The sequence below is a fragment of the Gadus macrocephalus genome, chromosome 14, assembly GCF_031168955.1.
Source record: "Gadus macrocephalus chromosome 14, ASM3116895v1".
Taxonomy (NCBI): domain Eukaryota; kingdom Metazoa; phylum Chordata; class Actinopteri; order Gadiformes; family Gadidae; genus Gadus; species Gadus macrocephalus.
In genome coordinates this window covers 9,687,341-9,709,471 of record NC_082395.1, presented here as the reverse complement: position 1 = coordinate 9,709,471, position 22,131 = coordinate 9,687,341, and the positions used below count along the sequence as shown (strand labels likewise).

The following is a 22,131-nucleotide window of genomic DNA, read 5'->3' as shown; positions in this document are numbered from 1 at the left end:
AGTTTTGACTTGATTGTAATGCGTGTACATCTTTCATTAAGTTTTAAACTTCTAGACTTGACGAATGGAAACCAAACTAGAGAGAAAACTAATACAACACATCTTTATTGAAAACATCTCTCAACCTATGACATCAGCTTACAAAGAGGTGATCGTGTTAGTTGGGGTAAAGAGAAAAAGAAAGAAAGCAAGAACTGAAATCAAAAGTGGCCGACAGTATAGGGCAGTTAAAGAAAATATCATTTCTCATGAGACTGGACTGACAGTGACGGGGTATTTTTTGCATTCATTTTGTACAAAAAATAAATTAATGAAATCTTTCAAGTTTACAGGAATATCTATTTTGTCGTTTTAAACACCAAGACCTAGCTGATAATTCTAAATCCTGTGAAGCTCAGCGTTGCCGTGTTAAAACATCAAGAGTATCTACATATACCAAAGCCGACTCCACTCTGATAAAAAAAGAAAGAAGAAAGTTCACAATGAGAAACAAATGAAAAATAAAAAGTTAGAAAAGTGAGCTGGGGGGGGGGCGGGGGGTTGGGGACGAGGATGACATTCTTATAGTGTGAATGTTCAGGGGGGGGGGCGGCGCAGTATGATGGATTTAGGGGGGTCCTCTTCAGGATCGCATCGCTTGGCCATTACCTCGGGGGCAGCCTCGAGCCCCCTGGGCAGCTCCACGCTTGTAGCCTGGCTGGTAACCCTCCTACACGATGAAACGGTAATCACGTTTAAGAAACACATTCAAACGGTTGTCCTGATTGCTTTGCACACAGCCCGTGCTCGGGATCAATTGCCCATTATGCTACTTCAATTAAAACGGGTTTCTACTTGCGCAGGAGGAAAGGCAAAACATGCAATCACCAAGGCCTAATTACTCATACTACATTTTCATAGCAGTTGGCAAAGCTAATTTGGTGAAGTGCTTACCCGTTGGTAGGTACTATTGGGATAATCTCGAGTCGTATTGAATTGGTTCTGGCCATAACCACTGTTGGGAGCGTTTGAGAAAGGAGGGCGATAGCCTTCACCTGGAGATAAAAAAAACAAAAAAAGGTTATAATGTAAAAATCATACGTTTGTAGCAAAATAATTGAGGGATGCGTATGCGACGACGACGACAAACTTAAGTATCCTACCCCGGAAACCGTTGGAGGCCCCGCCGCGGTAGCCGTTGATGATGCCGCGGCCGCCCCGGGGTCCACCCCGGGGCGCGCCCCTGCCGTTGAAGTAGGGCTGGGCGGGCCGGGTGAAACCAGCAGGCTGAGTGGACTGCTGCTGGGCCCCGGCCTGGGCCATGGCCTGCTCATGGGGTTGGAATCCACCAACCACTGCACAGATGGGAACCAACAGCAGAACGTTCACAACACAATTGAGGAGTGACACATGCCGCTCTTCAGGTCAAAATTGTGCCATTGTGCTGCATTCGTATGCCCTCAGAACAGATTGCAATGTGTAATGGTAATGTGTTTAAATGTGGTCGATAGGGTTTAAATGTGGTCGATTGGGTTTACATGTTTAAATGTGGTCGATAGTGTTTACATGTGGTCGATAGGGTTTACATGTGGTCGATAGGGTTTACATGTGGTCGATAGGGTTTACATGTGGTCGATAGGGTTTACATGTGGTCGATAGGGTTTACATGTGGTCGATAGGGTTTACATGTGGTCGATAGGGTTTACATGTGGTCGATAGGGTTTACATGTGGTCGATAGGGTTTACATGTGGTCGATAGGGTTTACATGTGGTCGATAGGGTTTACATGTGGTCGATAGGGTTTACATGTGGTCGATAGGGTTTACATGTGGTCGATAGGGTTTACATGTGGTCGATAGGGTTTACATGTGGTCGATAGGGTTTACATGTGGTCGATAGGGTTTACATGTGGTCGATAGGGTTTACATGTGGTCGATAGGGTTTACATGTGGTCGATAGGGTTTACATGTGGTCGATAGGGTTTACATGTGGTCGATAGGGTTTACATGTGGGCGATAGGGTTTACATGTGGGCGATAGGGTTTACATGTGGGCGATAGGGTTTACATGTGGGCGATAGGGTTTACATGTGGGCGATAGGGTTTACATGTGGGCGATAGGGTTTACATGTGGGCGATAGGGTTTACATGTGGTCGATAGTGTTTAAATATGGTCGATAGTGTTTAAATATGGTCGATAGTGTTTAAATGTTCTTTTCCCTCACTCTCCACCTCATCCCTAACTCTCCACCTCAAGCTGGTGTGTAGTGAGCGTTCTGGCACCGATTGGCTGCCGTGCATCACCCAAGTGGGTGCTACATATTGGTGGTGGTTTGTGAGGTCCCCCCTTCACTTTAGGCGTCTTTGAGTGTTATTAATTATTATTATTATTCTTCATGTTTAACCTCTGTTTTCCTTTTATTCCTAGTCTGTTTTACATAGTTTTGAATGATGACTATATGCTCTGTAAGGTGACCTTGGGTGTCTTGAAAGGCGCCTCTAAATTAAATGTATTATTATTATGGAGGCTTTTCTCTATAGCGGCTCAGGTGTATTGTTTAAGGAGGTCCTGACACTGGCCTAGTCGATTCCATTACCTGACTGCAGAGCGTCCTGTGGCACGTCTGCCTGCTCCCCAGTGTGCTCCGCAGGGCTGCTGAAGCCCTGTGCGTAGCCACTTGGAAACTGGGTAGGCTGCTTCAGCGGCTCCACCGAACCATCGCTTGCAGTGGGGACAGGAGCGTTCATGTTAAATACCTAAAGGACGGAGAGGGAAACAAAGCAGAAACACATTACACCTACAGGCACACACCAACATATACAACACACAAGCTGCCATTATGCCTTGAATATCTCATACCCAGTATGGGAACTTTGTATACCCTGATATAAGTGCAGGATATTCATTAGAATAATGTGCCATTGAAGAGTGGAAAATAAACCGGATACAGATTATAGATCCAACTTCAGCTGCACAACATTATCAATCAACAAGAGATTCGAAAAATTGAGAACAATAATTTGTCCCATTTATCTCTCCATTAAGGGAGTCTACAGAACAGCACTAGTCAAGTATCTTACTCAACATCTGCATAGAAAGAAACAATTATGTGCTGGGCGAAAACATTAGCTTTCGGCAGCTTCATCAGGAAATATGGGCATTAACAGAATGCCAGTCCTTCAAGATTCGGCCAAGGGCGCAAAATTGCAATATGGTAATGATTGGAGTACGTGTGTGCGTGTAAAGACAACCACCAAGGCGCTTGGCGAACAGGGACCTATACACAAGACAGCATACCGCTGGGACCCATATATACACACACACACACACACACACACACACACACACACACACACAGCCTACCGCTGGGACCTACATATACACATACAGCCTACCGCTTGCATGGACTGGAATGGTGCAGCATTGACATTGGTGCCTCCACTGTGGGTGGGTTTGGACACAGGTGGGAAGGCGGAGGGCAGGGAGGATGGGGCAGGGCACTGCTCAGATGAACGAGACAGCGAGGCCTGGGAAGGCATGAGGAGGAAGGGGAGGGGGGGGGGGGTTGAAGAGAAGTGAGGAAGGGTGGGGTGGGGTGGGGGACACAACCGGTTAATGGGCCTTGAGACACATTTGACGGAGGACAAGGATGAGTGCGGGCCACCCCCACGCCCCTCATCCTTGGGTCATTTTGTACGTGGTCACAAGCACATGCAACACAGACATGACCCGAGGCCACAGAGTCCAAATGCACCGGGGGCCGAGGCGTTACCTGGGGGGGGGGGGGGGGGGGGCAGGGGCAGTCCGTCTAGGTGCGGGGCAGTGTTTTGTTGGGGGGCTGGTCAAGGATGAGTATTTGGGGGGGGGGGGGACTTTGATGGGCGACGCTATGTTTGTTGGACCCAGTCTGTGCTAAGATTTAGAGGGAGAGCTAGGCCTTTTATGGCTAGTGGCCTCACATAGAAGGCCTTGCTTGCAGCTTGTGTTGTACTCACTTGTGAGGACTCCAGGGGTCCAGTAACCATGGTGGTTTGGGGAAGCCGGGACTCGGTATGGGCTGTTCAGAACAAACCGTGAAGCAAAGGATGTGTTAATGTATTGAGCAATACTAGGCCTCTTTCTCAGGCTCTGGCCTGAAATAACATCGGTAAATAAGAGTATATCTCCACAAGTACTAGGGATAGAATATGTTAGCTTGGTAGCAAAATAAAGACGACAACTGTTAAGATGTTGTGCAAGGGGAATAATCTATTTGAATGCTATTGGGTCAGTGTGTATAAAGCTTTTTTTAAACATCTGATAAGTAATTAACTGAACTAGGGCAATGAGATTTTTTAGTATAGGAATTAGGAAGGTATAATAAATACAATAAATCCAATGAAAACCAATGCAAAAACGTTAGAAACGGGATGAGACATGGACATTGGAACACTATTGAAACGTCAGGCCGAATAGAACGGCAGCAAGACAAACCATAGAAATTGCACCACAAGGCTAGGCAACCAGATAGCGATAAAAACATTGTTTTATTTTTGAAGGATTGAAGGCATTACAGATTTTCTGTGAAACCCTCTCTTAACTCCGCTTAATTGATTGTTAACACAGCGGTTGCAAAACAGTGCCCGGACACTGGAAAAGCCATTAACGATAAGTTTAATGCAAACAAACACCACTTGACTTCACCACCAAGAAGTAACGTATGTTCAAATTGTTTGAGTAGATAACATGATGTGAAAATTTGTTGAAATGCTTTACAATTACTATTTATTTAGGGGAAGGGGGCTTCTCCCAACTCTCGGGAAGAGGTCAAATACTTTGCAGAATAATTGTGGTATGACCATGTAGTTGGAAGAATTCAATAGCTTTTATTTATCTCCATCTGTTAACCTCTTGTTTCTATATCGTAGCACTTAAAAGCAGTTTTTATTTTTAAGTTGTAGGCGCAAATGATTCTCTCTCTTTTTAAAAGGTTTATCTTCATCACTTCAGTCGATTGGGACAAAAGCATCTGCTAAATAAATAATGTAATCCCGTTCTTTGAATTTCTCATATTTTCCTGCAACAGATCTGGTTCAACTTCAGGTACAGGACGGACACATGCAACAGACCGAGAGGTTACGTTGACATTCACCTGAAACAAGGCCCATCTGCTGCAGGCCCACAGTCTGCGCTGGCTTCATGGGCTGAGCAGACACAATGGCTGGGTCCAGGGCCTGTCCATCAAACTCCAGCATAGAGTCCTACATGGAAGGAAAGAGAAGAATTGTCGGATGGGTCGACTTTGACTCTTGCGCTTGGCGCCTGGAGGAATACATTACAACATCTTGCAATGTCTACAGTATCAGGAAGAAACACATAATATGAAAAAATATTAGTTTTTTCTTTGTTTCTTTATCAACTTCAACACCAAAATCGAACAGCGGCCTCCAATAATGATAATCAAATTTTATTGTAGTTATTTTTACATCATAAAACTATTTTTTGATAAAGAAAATGAGCAAAAAAAATATCACCTAGGACTATTGTGCGCAATTCTGTAGGTTCAGGACTTTCAAATGGATGTCTCAAGCTCAAGGTTTATCGACGGTCAACAAATGCTCTATACATAATGCCTGCCGTTATCTCTTTGAAAAATGTGTTACATCGAGTACAGACATGGTTTGTCATTCAGATAAGATGTTAAAAAGTCAAAGCCATGTCAGACAGTTCTGACCATGTATTTGCTCATTTATAATAATCATCACAATTTACACTTTTCCTTTTTTGATGAGAAGACTTGAATACGGCCTTGGGTTTGGCTTTATGACTGTCAGGCGTGGCCAAGAGTTAAAGCCACCCTCATAGCTGCTACAAAAGTATTTCAAGCGGTACGCTTATTGCTCCTATCCAAAAGGTTTCTGCACCTTTCTAAATTGGTACAAAAGCGTCACAGCAAGGCCCTTTAAGCGACTTAATGTAATAGTTTCCCGTTGTACACATGCAATTCTGACCTGCATGAAGTTAAAGGTGCCTTGCATCTGTGCCATGAGGTCTTGCACCACCTGCTTCCGGACCACAGGGTCCGCCGGGGGGCATGTGATGTCCTGGTCCACGCTGGCGGGGGGCTCTGGCGTGAGCTGGGCAAGGGGCTGATGCTGTAAGGAATTCACCATCTGGCGCAGACACAACAGACGTACGGTCAACAAGACTGAACAAACCATGTGAGAGAGATACGGGTCAACATGTGGTCACAAAAGGTCCGTCGGGCATTACCTGGGCCTCCACTGCCCAGCCGTCCACTTGGTCCTGTTCTGTTATGCTGTAAGCCGTTTCTGGAATGAACTGTCTGTTTACAAACTACAACAGAAGACCACACGCTGAAAAATGATAACACAAAAAGAGTGTCCAACAACAAAAAATATATTTCAATAGAAAGTGTTTCTTCAAGACCGGCGAACATCAAGTTATGAATGACCACATTTAGTCCTGTGCTCACCTCTGTGGTTTCCACTTCCAAAGGCTCAGTGTCATCTTCAGTAGCCGTTCCTTCTGGTGAAGAAAAGACAAGTCATGTTCTGTAAAGCTGAGGAATGGCTGACGCTCGGAGGCAAGCTGGGCTACAGAAAAAAGCTATCATTTAGGGGGCACAGAGTCCCCTTCTTTGTCCTGGGACGTCGTCGATAGTTCAGAGACCAGGGAGATAAGCACCCTCTACGGTCCCCCCCCCCCACCCAACACCTCCAACAGCACCCTCTGGTTCCCCATACAGGGTCCGCCCTGATTAGCAGCCAAATAGTTGAGCATCACAAGTCAGGTAGCCATTAGGGGTGTAAAACTCTGGTTTCATCACGATACGATATTAAAATCGATTCATTGGACAACGATACGATATTTGCCGATATCAAAAGTCTGTCATGATACGATTTCGATTCGATTCACATAAACTCACATCAACTTAATTATAATTTCCTCATTTTATTTCTTTGCTCTTCCGGATATTTAAAAACAAAAACATTCCATTTTTAATACAAATAATAAAGTGTCAGATTGCATTTAAGTGCAAAAGATTTTTTATGGCTTAAATTAAAGAGCCTGTAATGATCTTTCATTCGGAACATGGACCATTCCCAACCTATGTGTGTGGATAGTTTTCAACTAAAAACAAAACATCCCTCAGAATCATCTTGGCTTTTAAGATAAGCCATCCGTGTTGCCGGATTGGGCAAATTCTCCTGCCCAATGTGGCTACTTTTAATCACGTTAGGCTGAAAAAATGGGAAATGTTCCCAATCTGGCAACGCAAACCGAAACTAGCCGTCATCGCGCTCGCACATGTGCTCACTGTAGCTATCTTGCTGCTTGCCTCATTTAACTGAAGAACGGATACGAGCGGCTTGGCGCACTTGTGTGTGCAGAAATAGTTTCACAAACAGCCGTGCAAGGAGATTGTCAAAATAAAAGCGTATAATACAGCGATATGCATCGATGTTTGGGCGTTGCATCGATGCAGTTGGATCGTTTGCCAATCAATCGATGTATCGATCTACATCGATGGATCGTTGCACCCCTAGTAGCCATGGCGGGCAGTGCCTATGGCTCTGTCATTCTCAGCACACCGTTATTTGAACCAAATGCAGGGATCGGCAGAAGGAACAGCTCTCTGTAGAAAGGCGAGGCCGTGAAATGTTCAGTAGTGGTCTTGTGGTTGTTACCAGGTTCAGATGGTGGCTCCTCAGCCTTCTGCTCCTCCTCCTCCACTATCTGGCTCTCCTCCTCTCCCTCCTCCACCTCCTCACACACCGCTCCGTTTTGATGCGTGTGCACTCGGTCAAAGTAGCCGCTTAGCAGCACCTTGTCCAGAGTCTCCTTCAGCACCTTGTCTGGAACACAGTCGATGCACATCCGTCAGGGACCACTAAGAGTAGAGACTAGAGTTGTCCTTTACGCACTATTGGGCTGGATTCCAGCTTTCACATTAGACCTTGAGCATTGCAGACAATGGATACACTTACATGTGGTCCCTGCTACGGGCTTGTCCCGGCCCTCTAGCAGCTCCCACAGGTGTAGTGAGGCATCCTCGTACTGGTCAGTCAACCTGGAAGGCGAGAAGAGAAACCTGTTCACATGGCTGTGAGAAGCACCAGCACCAAATCTGACCAAAACCACACACAATATCGATCGCTTCTGTTAATCTTGACTTTTTTACGATGTTAAATAAATGACCTTGTTGCATATAGACCAACTGTTATACAGAGTAGGAATGTTTGCTATTATTGACGGCAATATTTTCTCATTTCTAACTGAAAAGTACAATACATGAGCCGATGGCAGCTGAGGACTGTGTACACGGTTCTTCTGAGTACTCACTGTACTCTGTTCAGCACTTTTAATTAATAATTAATTTGCATGGCAGTTTCTGTGGCTGCTTCTCTTACAACTTTTCCGATTGAAGTGCTAAAAACTGCCACAGGTCGGCCACGCCTAATACAAAGTCATAAAAAGGTAATGGGGCGTTATCTGTGCATCATTGGGCACCCATCTCTATAAATCATTGTATTTCACCCGCCACCGACATCTATCGCGTACTCCATCACTACTAGGTTACCCTCGTCACACCACACTAGAGAGCAAGCCGCACCTGACGTCGTAGTTCCTGTCCGGTCCCACCAGCTTGTAGAACTGGTCCAGGGTTCTGAGGTCGGCATCGGTGAGCACCGAGGTCCCTTCACCTTCGGGTCGTTTCAGGTCCTGCCTGACCTCTTCCTCTCCCAACCGGTCCAACAGGAACTGCAGCTCCAGGACCATCTTCAACCTCCGCTGCTCCATCTCCTCCCGCTGTAGCTGCTCTCTCCTCACAGACTTCTTCACCACCTTGCTCACCTGCACGCAACAACGGCCCAAAGTTAGGCCTTGTTCTCGGAAATGATTACAACCGTAGTTCAACATGGTGTGGTTAGGGCTAATCATGACTAAGAAACAACGCGTCGAAATTTTTTCACTCCCTCGGCTCGGACGATAACACCAGCCGTGGTTGTGATGTCATCTTTAACATCAATCCATCTCCTGTTAAAGACAACACTACTTATTTAACTTCCAATAAGCATTGATTATGTGTAACTGGAAGCGTACCTCTTGGCCCAAAGTCAAAAAGCCCTTTTGCAGTTCCCGGGCAAACTCAAGGTTGTTGGTGATCTCCCCAAACTTTGTCAAAGCATCCTTTAGGTAGGAAATAGAACAAATATTAAATTCAGTCTTATGGCAAGTACAATAATGAGTATCAAGGAATCTTGTGAGGAGATTGTACCGTTTTTCAGGTTAGGTATTCAATTCTATAAATAACAACAAAACTGAATAACAGCATTCATAAGTTGTTTAAGAAGGATAATAAAAACTAGAATGATACAATAACAATGGATCAGAGTAATATGAAGTAACTCAAGGTGTTATACGTACCAGCTGATCCTGATTCAGCCGCTCCCCATTGTTCTTCTTGGCCTGATAGTCATCCAGTTTACCCTAAATGATTGAACAGTTATTCAATAGTTAATGATTACATAAATCCTATCGATAGCATTAAACCACATTTCAATTTGATATGTAAAATAGCTCATATTTACATCAACACTAATGATCCCTATGGTAACTTAATTGGGAACAAATTACAAATATTAACAGAACAATATGCTCTTTGGTCCACAGAAATTCCTAAAATCATTCTATAAATAGAAGTTTAAGTCTGTTCTATATTGGCACAGTGACTCATTAAGATGAGACAAAAGAAATATCGATTGGGAAATATAGTGTAAATCCATTAAATAAATACCAATAAAGACGATTAAAAACGTTCATGTCAGTTACCTTTTTTTTTTCCATATTGCGAACCTTCTTCTCAATCACATTTATAACCTGCTTCATAACCTCAGAATGACTTCCAAGTCCCAATTCTGGACTGGCAGACTGTGCCGCACCATTGCCGACTGTTGCTGAAGGCATCTACAAAAGATAATAATCACTGGTTACATGAGAAAAATACCATGGAAGTATCAACCGAAGTATTGTCAAAAGCTATTATCTTAAACTGCAACTTGACCTATTAATCGCAAACATCATTTAGGTGTAATTCGTGTGAGTGACATAACAATAAAACAAAGATGGAACATTTTAATTTATTGATTTCACTAATGAAAGCAAAATAAAAAGGGTGTTTTCATAAACATATACATATTCATAATAAAAGTCCCACAATATGGGGACAGCATGCATGATACTGTCTCTCTTAACTGAACATAAAGCTGTATGCATGGAAAGATTAACAGGATAAATAAAGAGACCCCGAGTTGCTTGAATAGACACTGCATAATTGTTTAGCTACATAAACTCAGGACCGTAAAAAGATGCTGCTAGATTGTTTAAGTGTTCGTGCATGACAATCAGCAGATTAGCAATAAAACGCACAAGGGGCCGAAGTATTTCGTTTTCTCAAATGCTACAATGGCAGTAGCTAACGTTACCGTCCTCGGACAACTGACCCACTACGGCACTTCATTGTCTGAGGACCCAATCACAGCCCAGCCTTTAGCTTATCATTAGCTTATATGAAGAAATTAGCTAAATCTGGTTGGATCCAAAAAAAATGACCCAGATTTGTTTCATGAACATGTTTGCATTCTTACAGATATGGACTTGGCAAAAAGATTCAGAAGAATGTCACACAACAGCTGGCCTAGACCTCATACAGCGATGCTATCGTCTGAATCTAACCGATTCAGATCCGTTTAACCCACTGTGTACAATAAATCTAACTTAAATTACATTGAAGACCCCAGATGTATAACGTTTTATTGTTAAATGAAAGAATTCCTTCGTGCAGCGTAGAACCGCTTCTTTGATTTCGAACAAACAGATTAGAAAAGGACAAGTCAAAATCCCGGCCTTAATATTCAAAGTGCAGCTTAACCTCATGAAGATTAAGATTGTTAGCAGAAAAAAAAATCGCGTTTGTCCCACGCTATGTATAATGGGAGGATGATATTATCCGTTAGCGGATGCTACCAAGTGTATCGTTTGTTCTGGGGAAATGTTAAGAAAAAATCCCCTTGTGTCCATGTTGCATTGTTAGCTTAAAAGCTAGGGTGTTAGCCAGGATACAAAGTGGTCCACCATTCGAACGTTATGGATCTGGTATTCACGAAAACGACAAACTAGTTCATTCATTTTTTATGTTTAACGTCGCTTAATTATTACGAGTCGTTTTCCTACGACGGATAGATGTATGCGATTTCAGCTTCTCGGTTTGCCAAGTTCAGTCATTCTGAAGAGAAAATGACTACCTTAAGCGACTTAAAATGTGAATCGGGTGTCGTTTACCGTTTTCCCTTACCTTTATACTCTTTGTCCTCAAAGAGATTCGTTTTTTGCCAATTAAGTTGTCAAAATTCTATTTGTTTCTCGTGATTCGAACGGTATTAAGATGCACGGTGCTCGTGCCGATCACTTGCTGACTAGCTGCGGCTAAGCTAAGGGGAAGGCTAAAGGACCCTTTCAGTACTGCTAGGCTTGCCTGACATTAAAGTCTACCCATCATTGTAATTCATACGATCACAGTCTGTCTTTTCAGAAAGGTTTTCTTCACGTTTAGATAAGAATAATGGCGTTCAATGGTTGCATTATATTTTATATGAATTCATGGTCAGCTATAAATATTTCGGTCTGGTAATGTAATACATGACGTCATGATGATGATGATATGGTTGATGATGATGATGATGATGATGATGATGATGATGATCAACCATCTAACTTAAAGATCTATGTATCTATTAAATTATCTGTTTAAAGCCGAATCAAAGATCTTTCGCGAGAATAAGTTGGAGAGAGTATCAGAGAATAAGTATTGCCATATTATTAATTTATTTGCATAAAGGTATAGAAACCCAGGTGCATATTATTCTTATCTACTTAAAAGTTTACTCGGCAGTAAGGTAACCTAATTACAAAGCGAAAATTAAGCATTCTTTTTATTATGTCAATGCTAAATTATTGCATGGAAAGTCGATACAGTAACAACTTTGCAACATAATTAACCATTCACATTAGCCAATACTGTAATAAGCGTTATTACATATCAGTAGCATAGGGTTTAGGGTTAATACTAGATCTGTAGTAAACTGTTGCATTAATGTTGTAAGGTGTTACAATCTATATACATTCTCTATGCATCTATGCAAAGTACATTTTAAATGGATTTAATAACATTCCTCCTTATCCTAAAAGCTTTCAGTATCATGTGGATATCATGAAACTGTTCATTTCATTAATTAATTAAATTAAACCCAATTTTATAAACTGAATTCATAAGTGTAATGAATCTTGGCTGAAGTATTTATGTGTTTCTGGACACTCACTTGGTTCCACTAGCATGCATTATTCTGGCTCTTGCTTTCTTGAAACAACTTATAACAATGTGGGTCATAAGGGTCTAAAAATGGTTCTCGCTCAGTACGTGGAGACCCCAGCATCGGCTCAAGATAATCTTGTTTTTTTGCTCTCCTGGCTCCACAATTGTGGAATGAGCTCCCAACTGACATCAGGACATCTTAAACCCTACACATCTTCTGCCACAGGGTAAAAACTCATCTCTTCAGACCGTATATTCGCCCGTGAAAATAATATAAATATGTTTGGAGTGCTGCAAATTGATGAATTTTTTTCATTTATATATGCCACCATTAGGGGACAAAACGTTAGGCTGTCATAAAAGGGGCCTATTCAGAAAGGAGTCAAGATGGCCAACATCTATTCTATATACATCTCACACAAACACACACACACACACACACACACACACACACACACACACACACACACACACACACACACACACACACACACACACACACACACACACACACACACACACACACACACACACACACACACACACACACACACACACACACGCACACACACTTGTCTTATTCGTATTTCTGGACTGGTCTATAGATGGCCTGAATTAGCTGCATGCATCATGTTTTGCAGGAGAGTGAGAGTGCCATGCCCTCCCTGCTTTATTTACCGTTATTTCTCTCCACGGGCATAGTGCTCACCTGCTTCAAGTCTTCAGTCATCATCCCAGTACCAAAAAAGAGCAAGATAAAATGCCAAAACGACTGGTGCCCTGTTGTCACCCCCAAAGTGAGCGAATGCTTTGAGGTGCTCATTACTGTAAGGTTCTGATCTGCAGAGTGCTGCCACCCGCTCTGGACCCTCACCAATTCGGAACAAGAGATCGACAGACGACGCCATTGCCACAGCACTGCCACAGAACGCCTATGGGAGGATGATGTTCATGGATTGTTCAGCATTCAACACCATAGTCCCCTCCAGGCTCGAAAGCAAGCTCAGGGACCTGCTGGGCATTGAGCCCAGCAGCCTATGCAACTGAATCCTTGACTTCCTGTTGGATTGAAAACAGTTGTTAAAGATGGGTTCCAAGATCTTTGCCCCCCAGACCATCAACCAGGGATGTTTCCTAAGCCCCCTCCTATACACCCACAATAGCGCGGCTACACACAATGATCAAGTTTGCCGATGACACGGCCTATGGAAGCGAGGTTGACCGCCTGGCTCAGTACAGCAAGGAAAACAACCTCGCTCTCAACGCCTCCAACCAAGGAGCAGGTGATGGGGCGGAGAGAGATGCAAGACCCCATCACTATCAATTGGTCTGCTGGGGAGATGCTAGACATCATTAAGTTGCTGGGGGTCCACATCATCAAAGACCTCACCTGGGAGGAGCACACCAACGCCTATTTCACCTTAGGCGGCTGAATAAGTTTGGCTTGGGGCCCAAGATCCTGGGGGCCTTCTTCAGAGGCTCAACGGAGAGCATCTTGACAGGATGAATCACAGCCTGGTATGGGAACTGCGCTGCCAAAAGCCGCAAAGGGTAGTGTAGGCAGCTGAGAGGATCAGCGGATGTGAGCTTCCCTCATTTCAGGACACCTGCAAGGCGCGGTGTGTCAAGAAGGCCCTCAGAATCATCAAGGACCCCAGCCGACCCAACCGCAAACAGTTGCTGCCGTCGGGGAAATGGCACCGAAGCCTCGGGGCCAAAACCCGACAATGTTTTTTCGGCCAAGCAGTCAGGCTCCTGGAGGAACCCACTATCCCCAAACCAACCCCACGCACACTGCAAAAACAGATTATTTTAATCTATATTTCTGTATAGAATTTTTGCACATCTTAAAGAAAACAGACTATTTCAACACGTATTTCTGTAATTTGCAAAAAACATTTGCCATGACCACTTCCGCTTTTTATTTTTCTGATTTACTTTATCTTGTATTGTTGCTCTTGTCATCTTGTACAACAAGATGTAATAAAATCAATTCTGATTCTGATTCGCATACAGAATGTAATGTCAAGGTAAACTAAAAGCTAGGGTTACAGATCAATCAATTCCTCCATAATTCATCTTTATCTTGGCTTTCTATTTGTGTTTTGCATCCTCCACATTCTATAACTGTTTGACATTAATTTATTTTACTTGGTATTAGACATTTAGAAAAAAACTTTGAGTCAATGATAATTGTTAAAAATATCAGAGGGAACTACATTCCTATCCAAACAATTTGATCTGATCATTGCTTGATAATTAATTCAATTAAATAAGATTTTAGCCAATTTGGAGTCCACTAACATAATTCCTTTATTTAAGTCTCGTTCCCCACTAAACATACATCTATTTAGTAACACACAAGACAAAAAGTAAATTAAACTAATACAATATTGAATTACGTCATGCGATAAATCCATGCAATGGCCAGAAGATGGCGGCACTGTCCATAGATAAAAACAAGTCAGTCCGTGCCTGGATGTTATTGTTTCCTTGAAATGTCATGCTATGTAGATGGTTAAATATAAAATTGGAATAATAAGGCATTTGGTCTCTCAAATCCTCCATGACACAGTGCAAAATGAATGCATTGTGTTGTCTTGTGCAATCAACTCAAATGTAGAGTAAGTAACACAATGGTGGCAATCTGTCATAATGCTGTGTGTGTGTGTGTGCGTGTGTGTGTGTGTGTGTGTGGGTGCGTGTGTGTGTGGTGTGTGTGTGTGTGTGTGTGTGTGTGTGTGTGTGTGTGTGTGTGTGTGTGTGTGTGTGTGTGTGTGTGTGTGTGTGTGTGTGTGTGTGTGTGTGTGTGTGTGTGTGTGTGTGCGTGTGCGGGTGACTGTGTGTGTGTGTGTGCGTTTCTATCTCTCTATTTCTCTTGGTTTCTATCTTTTCATCGATAACCCTCTCTTTATTTACTTATCCTCTTTCCCTTGCCTTTGCGAAGGCACAGAGAACTAACAGTGCTGTAGTGCCGTATAGTCAAACAGCATCTCCCCCACGCTGTATCTTTCAGTAGTTCCTGCACCATGTAAAAGCATGCCTTTTTTCAGAGTGCTTTACTCCACTTCCCTCCCTGATCCCTGTTCCTGCCTTGCCCTTTTTCGAGACTGACCCCCCCCCCCCCCCCCCCAACCCCCAGGTGTAGGATATAGATTTCCAGACCCCCTCCTCTACTCTCTCTGATGTGAGGTGCAGAGTAATAGCCGTGTATCCTTCTGTGCTCCTCTCATGCAGCACATCTGACTGAATTAAACATGTACTGAGGATTTATTGGCTGAAAACCACAAGGGCCCCACAAACACTTTAGCCCCATGTCACTCCTTGAGCAGCCCGAGCAAGCGTGCACATTTTCACTTTACCTTCTCTTCTGTTTGCCATTGAAAAACCTTTACTTGTTCTCCCCCACCCCCCACCCCAATACTCTCGTAGAAATGTTGTTATCCAAACAACAGATCACAACAAAACGATAGTTATGTTATTATAACTCTAGTTCTATGATTGTAGGCGTAGCCGTCTAGGCTTCGCCTTATGGGCTTGTCCCGTGCGCGCGCCCGCGTGGGCGCGCGCACGGGACAAGCCCATAAGGCGAAGCCTAGACGGCGTAGCCTACATGAAATAGAACCCTCCAAAGAGTTGAATCAGGGTCTTTTACTCTGTGCACGTTTAGAAGGCCATTTTGTGCTCTCCACACCGCATCCCTTCCTCCAGTTAGTTGGGGAACATTAATAATTCATGGCCCACATGTGTCACAGACGGATTGCAAGCATCTCCAACAAACCACGGGCATTATCATTATTACAGCCAGTGGATATTATGCACCACCATATGCAATGGCAGAGGTTTTGGTTTGCTGTGTGTGTGGTTCAGTGGTAGAGTTGTTTAGGCTTCAGTATTTGGTTTGAACTGTGTACTTATGAAGATGAGGAATAGTGGAGGGCAATGGTTGAATCTGTTAGCAGAACAAATGTTGACCAATAAGCTGTATAACTTTGTACAACACTGTTAGTCTACGTATGAAACCTCTGCTAAAATATAAAAAAAGAGAGTGCGTGCGAGACAAGCACAAAGCATCTCTGGGAATAATTTGTGGTCCCCAAGTATGTTTGGTTTTCTAGCATGCCCCTTAAAAGGTGACATTGTGCACACACTTGGGGATAGCCGGGGCAATCGCAATGACCAAACCCGTCCTTTGTTTGTCCATCAAGAAGATGCATCAATCCATTCTGGGAGCAATTAAATGGTTAGATGGCCTTTACTCTCCCAGAGATTTGTCTTAATGTCTGCCTTATGTGTAACACTCAGATTCAAATCTGGGATCAATTATGATAATAATAATAATAATAATAATAAAAATATTATTATTATCTTTTGTTTAATCAACAAATAAATTATGATCCTGACAACATAGAGCTCATTTTTTTTGTTTAATATAAGACAGACAGAAGAATTCTGAAAGAAAGAAAACATGGTTACTGTTGCAAAGCAATATCCAACTGCAAAAGAGTAAACAGCTTTCAACCTGTCGATAACTTCAAAGTATGTTTGCATGCTCAGTAGGCCTAGATGAGCTTAAACCCTGTCAGCATAAAACAAGATATTCCTTAGACCACAACTAGAAGTTTCCATCAGATTAAAACCAATAACACCCACATATATACACACAAATATACCTGTACATCAGTAAAATGTCATAAACGTACTTGCTTGAAGTACAATTCCTTCATTCAGTTGTAAGTGAGGAATGACATATTTATTGTACATGTTTGTCTTAAGGCATATGTTGGGGTATTATATGTACTATGTCAGGCAATACAGATTCTTCATCGTGAACTTTGACCCTGGGCTTCCTGCGCTAGCGTGCCATGGCGAGCACAGGCTCCCTAACCTCCAACATCAGAGCACGGCTGCTCCAATGGGTCACTGCTAACCTGTTCTGTTCAACGATATGAGGCCGCATGCAGACTGATGTCATCTGACAGCCTGAAACCAGAGTAGGCCTCGCATAGCTGTCCCACTGGGCCTTATGGAGGGCCCTCAGTAGCATCCGGAGAGGGCAGAACACGGAGGTAGGTACATAGTTCTTACCGCCTCAAAGACCTCTTCTGGAATATAACTTGCCAGTCATGGTTAAGAAGGATTCCACATTGCAGCTGTACTATACTGTATGTATTGCAAATTATTTCTGGATGTGGGGACAAAGATAATAATTTATTATTTTTTGTTTAAGGACATGTGTGCAAGATAAACATTGCATCTCACAACAAATAATGAATAATTGGCGCACCAAAAAAAAGCTATCTCAATACAGCTTCCCAAAGAATATTGATTATTTTGCAGTGGGTTGTATCGTACACAGTATTGAATGTGTACCGGGCTGTGCTATAAGCCACAATTCTGTCAACAAGATCCTCAGCACAAGCCTTCATTTTAAATGTATATTATAGCTCAAATGTTTATTGTTGTGCTGTGTTGTGAAAATTAAAATCAGAGAAGTTCAAAAGTGAAAATATGTGAATCATTTAAATCTTTCAAAATATTGCATGCCTGTCTTTCGTTCTCGTCTGTAAATTCAATTTTAAATTCAATGTAAGCAACTGTAAATGTTTACTTTGTAGACAAATGTAGTCTCCAATCGCTATATTTTCTTACTCTCAGCGGCATGATAGTAGTCCCAACAGTAAGGGAGCATAATCATCCACATAACTACAGATGCAACCTTGGTCACACATACACACACAAACACACACACACACACACACACACACACACACACACACACACACACACACACACACACACACACACACACACACACACACACACACACACACACACACACACACACACACGCATGCATGCCCACACGCACACTCAGGCACTTGACAAATGCCAGATAGATCTGAATCATAAACAAAAGGATGACCAGAAATATCAAAAATGATGTGCTTCTTTAAAACATTCCAAGGTTTTCATGAAAACCTATTCCATTTCGTAATGAATGCTGTGGAATGTGTAATGTTTATGCTGAATTTAGATACATATCGATTTGGATGGGAAACGAAAGCAAAACTTGGAACCAAAGAACCTTTACTGTCGGACGGCATATTCTGTATGGGTCTGAACCTGTAGAAGCGTTTGGACTTAAACAGTTACTGCGGGATAAATGAATACATATTACAAAACCCAAACAAAACCCGAAAAAAGTGCAGATAAAAAGAATGGATGCTTTTCCCTAAGAAGTTAAAGTGGAAGCATACTCTAAAGTTCTACACACCCAGCAAAGTAAGGCCAACAATAATGCTGGCCAAAAATGTGTTTGCTGGAATGCCGGAAAAACTTTTATATAGTATTCGAAAGATAATCATTTTGTATCAATATCGCAAAAAATATTTGTCAAGATATATGCCACATCTATCAATACCCTGAAAATACAAGCCTATGAAACAACGTGAATGCAGGATCATTTGAAAATACTAGAAAGATCCCCCAGATAGATTAACAAAAGACGGAGCCTTAATTAATTCAACCTTAATCTTTGCTTCCAACAATTTAAAGGCCTTCGCGGAAGACCAGTGTGGGAGACTAAACTATACGACTGTCTTCGTGACTACATGATGCGTGAATACAAAGCAATACGAAACAATATTTCCTCCAAATTGGTTGAACTCAAATAACATACGGATCTGGACAATGACAAACATGTGATTGGAGCGTTACTATTATTGTGCGGGCCTTTTTTCCTTCATCCTGTGTGCAGGATGAGAACACACAAGCACATGACGTCTGGCAACCATTCTCAGGGACCTGCCTCTGTCATGACTCCTGTGTATCCCACAATTGCCTGAGTTTGTGAACTGAACCGCCACTCAGAAAGGGCAAATATCTGGAACCTTTCATGATGGCCTTAGAGACGTCCATTACGCAGACCAGCCTAATTAGATCAACTATAATTGCTGTTCTACATGACAGAAATAGCATTAAACGGTGTGTGTTTGTCCTTTCCACCCTTTTCCTCTCCCCCAGTACTGCCAGTGGAGTGGACGGTTCTGTCCAATTCTGTCCCGCGCTGGCTCTGCCATGTCTGGATGTGGGGCACAAGGGGTAGCCAAGGGCTGTGTCGGTAACCAGGGGCTGACGTGGTTGGTGCTCTGCGGATGATCTGAGGTCAGCCACCAAATTGAGTATGAGACGCACTCCAGAAGAAACACACAGACATGACACAATAGACTTCTGTCAGGATCTTCAGGACTACGCAGAGCCAATCAAAAGTCAAGACTGCTTTGCAGGCCCACACAGTGACATTAGCAAAAAGGATGACATCCTCCAGAGGACAAAGCACCCAAGCCATGAAGAACCACGAAAATACACAAATGAGATTCTATATCCAATGTACCACATGACAACATATCTCTGCATAGACATAAGTAGGAGAACATGTGCTTTTAGTCACTGGGCAGGCATACATGTCCTTGGCAATATAGAGATGCTAATGCAAAGGAGAGAATGTCTATATGTGTGATCCAGTGTCATTCCAATGAGTTTCTCAAAATAGGTAATTTGGACCAAAATGGCTGTGATTTAAAAACTCACTTAAAAACCATGAACCTTTCGACACTGTAGGCTATAATAGAATAATATAATTTAAAAGCTTTTTAACCATTTTAAATATAGAAGTTTACTTAGTTAATCAGAGAATAAAAATATATTATGATAAATTGTGTACTTTATTAGTATCAATAACTTTTTTGAGAGTTAGCTTAAATCTTGAGGTTAAGGTTGGTTTGAGTGGTTTCTTGATGGAGAAAATACATATTGTCATTGAAAATTTAGAAAGAGAATGTAGATATACCATTTTATTTTTTATGTATCGTTCTTCAATGTGTTACGGTGGCAGGTTTACATTTACTAACAACTGGATTCTGAAATGCTGAGGCCTGGTGTTTTAAATAAACGAGGCCTGACATGTGAAATTAGACCCAAAGCATAAGAGACAAGCAGGACAAACATGACATCATTATAATATGGGTAACAGGTTGTCCCAGCGAATGTAAGCTTGAATGTCACAAACTCTTTGTGACATTTAAGCAGCAATGAAAATGCACATAATAAAATAAGTATAAAACATTAATGAATGGGATCATATTATGGTGACTATTTAAAATGTTCAAGCATTAATTTTAATTGAAAAATAGAAAGTGATGATTGCAAAATTATTGTTGTTTTTTTTGGTAGTTCAAATGTTGCTGGATTATTTTGGTTTGAGAAATAGTAGAGTAATAAGTGTGTGTTGCCATGGAGACATGATGCTTGTGGAAGACGAGAGGAGGAAAAGGACTGGTGTATACTCTTGTCCATGCAATCTTTGCTGAATGCTCCACAAGGGATGAAGACATTTAATAATGTATGAGTTGGCATGGCCTAAAATAAATATAATAATGGAAAAACTTTGTTGAAAAAGGTTTGTTGTTGCCTTGAGATGATAGGCTAGATTTATCGTTACTGTAAAATGTGTACTGCAAAAGAGAAGAAACATGTTTGTTATCCATCATAAATCTTAAAGATGTCTTATCCATAATTGCACTTGACATAGTTTTGCTGCAGCACACAGGCATACTTCGAGGGCAAAGCTGACGGCAGGACGCAGTAATTACAACGACCTTCGAGATGCAATCAAGAACTCAGCATCCCCCTTGCAAAACCTCCTGCTCTTTGTTCTGCGGGACCAACTTAAGTGCTTTGTGTTTGCTGCTTGTTCTGCAAAACAAACAAAGACGAGCAGAGCTAGGTCCGTGATTAAAGAAATCAACAAATCCTCGACAGGACGTGAGCGCATGGGCCTCGGAGGCAGATCGGGTTCTGTGGAAAGGGTGAGTCAGTGGGGCCGGGGTCGGAGCGGCCAGTCTCGCTCGCTACAAAGGAGGGAGGGAGCGGGAGGGCGGCAATGTGAGAGCAGAGGTGCGAACTCAGAGCCGGCTGAGCAGCCTGTCTCAATTTGGTTTACCATATCCGTCATGGGAACATCGCTGCTATTTTCTTTTCATTACGTGACCAATCTCTGCAGAATCTGTCTAAACAACAGTGGAATAACAGCTTATTTACCTTGTGTGGCCGCGTGATGGAGGGGTTGGGGTATGTGTAGTTGGTTCAGAGAGCTGTTGAATATCCTTTGTAGTCGAGTTCAGACAACGGCATAGGTGGCAACCTTTGTATAGGACCCAATACATTAACTTTAGTGATTGTTACTTTTATTTAAACCACAGACTCGTCGTCCTCAGTGTGAGTTCAACAGTATTGTATATCCGTAATGTTAGAATTTCATTGAAGTGCAAATAATTAACATTTCCTAATGCCGGAAAAAGAATGGACTTCTACCATTGCCTTTGAAAAAAAGAGATCAGTGAGGTTCATAAAGCCTTGAAATATCAATGCATGTCCTCATTCTGTCTCCGATTGGCCTTATAGTACGCGCATACACACGCACACACACACACACACACACACACACACACACACACACACACACACACACACACACACACACACACACACACACACACACACACACACACACACACACACACACACACACACACACACACACACACACACACACACACACACACACACACACACACACACACACACACACACACACACACACACGGCTCCATATGCTATTCTTCCCCATGTCCAGGAATAGTACACTAGGAAGCAGGAGTTAAACTCTAATTAGAATGTGAGAAAGACTCCGGTAGAATTTCATCCACTGTGAGT

At 42.5% G+C, this 22,131-nt stretch overlaps 1 protein-coding gene across 4 annotated transcripts; it reads right to left on the bottom strand.

The window, feature by feature from the left end:
- Positions 1 to 89: 89 nt before the first annotated feature.
- caprin1a (cell cycle associated protein 1a) lies at positions 90 to 11,512 on the bottom strand. Of its 4 annotated transcripts, none has more exons than XM_060070605.1 (17): positions 11,338 to 11,512; positions 9,816 to 9,950; positions 9,411 to 9,473; positions 9,087 to 9,173; positions 8,596 to 8,837; positions 7,970 to 8,052; positions 7,670 to 7,837; positions 6,454 to 6,506; positions 6,231 to 6,314; positions 5,969 to 6,130; positions 5,110 to 5,218; positions 3,974 to 4,035; positions 3,374 to 3,505; positions 2,575 to 2,734; positions 1,143 to 1,334; positions 934 to 1,034; positions 90 to 709 (listed from the first exon to the last, which is right to left on the bottom strand). In XM_060070605.1, exons 2-17 carry the CDS (start codon positions 9,948 to 9,950, stop codon positions 623 to 625), a joined length of 1,920 nt encoding a protein of 639 aa, XP_059926588.1. In that variant the 5' UTR covers positions 11,338 to 11,512; the 3' UTR covers positions 90 to 622. The 4 variants fall into 4 exon arrangements, with proteins under 4 accessions (XP_059926588.1, XP_059926591.1, XP_059926589.1 ...); XM_060070608.1 differs by having other exon boundaries at positions 6,454 to 6,503; positions 11,338 to 11,498; XM_060070606.1 differs by having other exon boundaries at positions 11,325 to 11,493.
- Between the last annotated feature and the right edge of the window lie 10,619 nt (positions 11,513 to 22,131).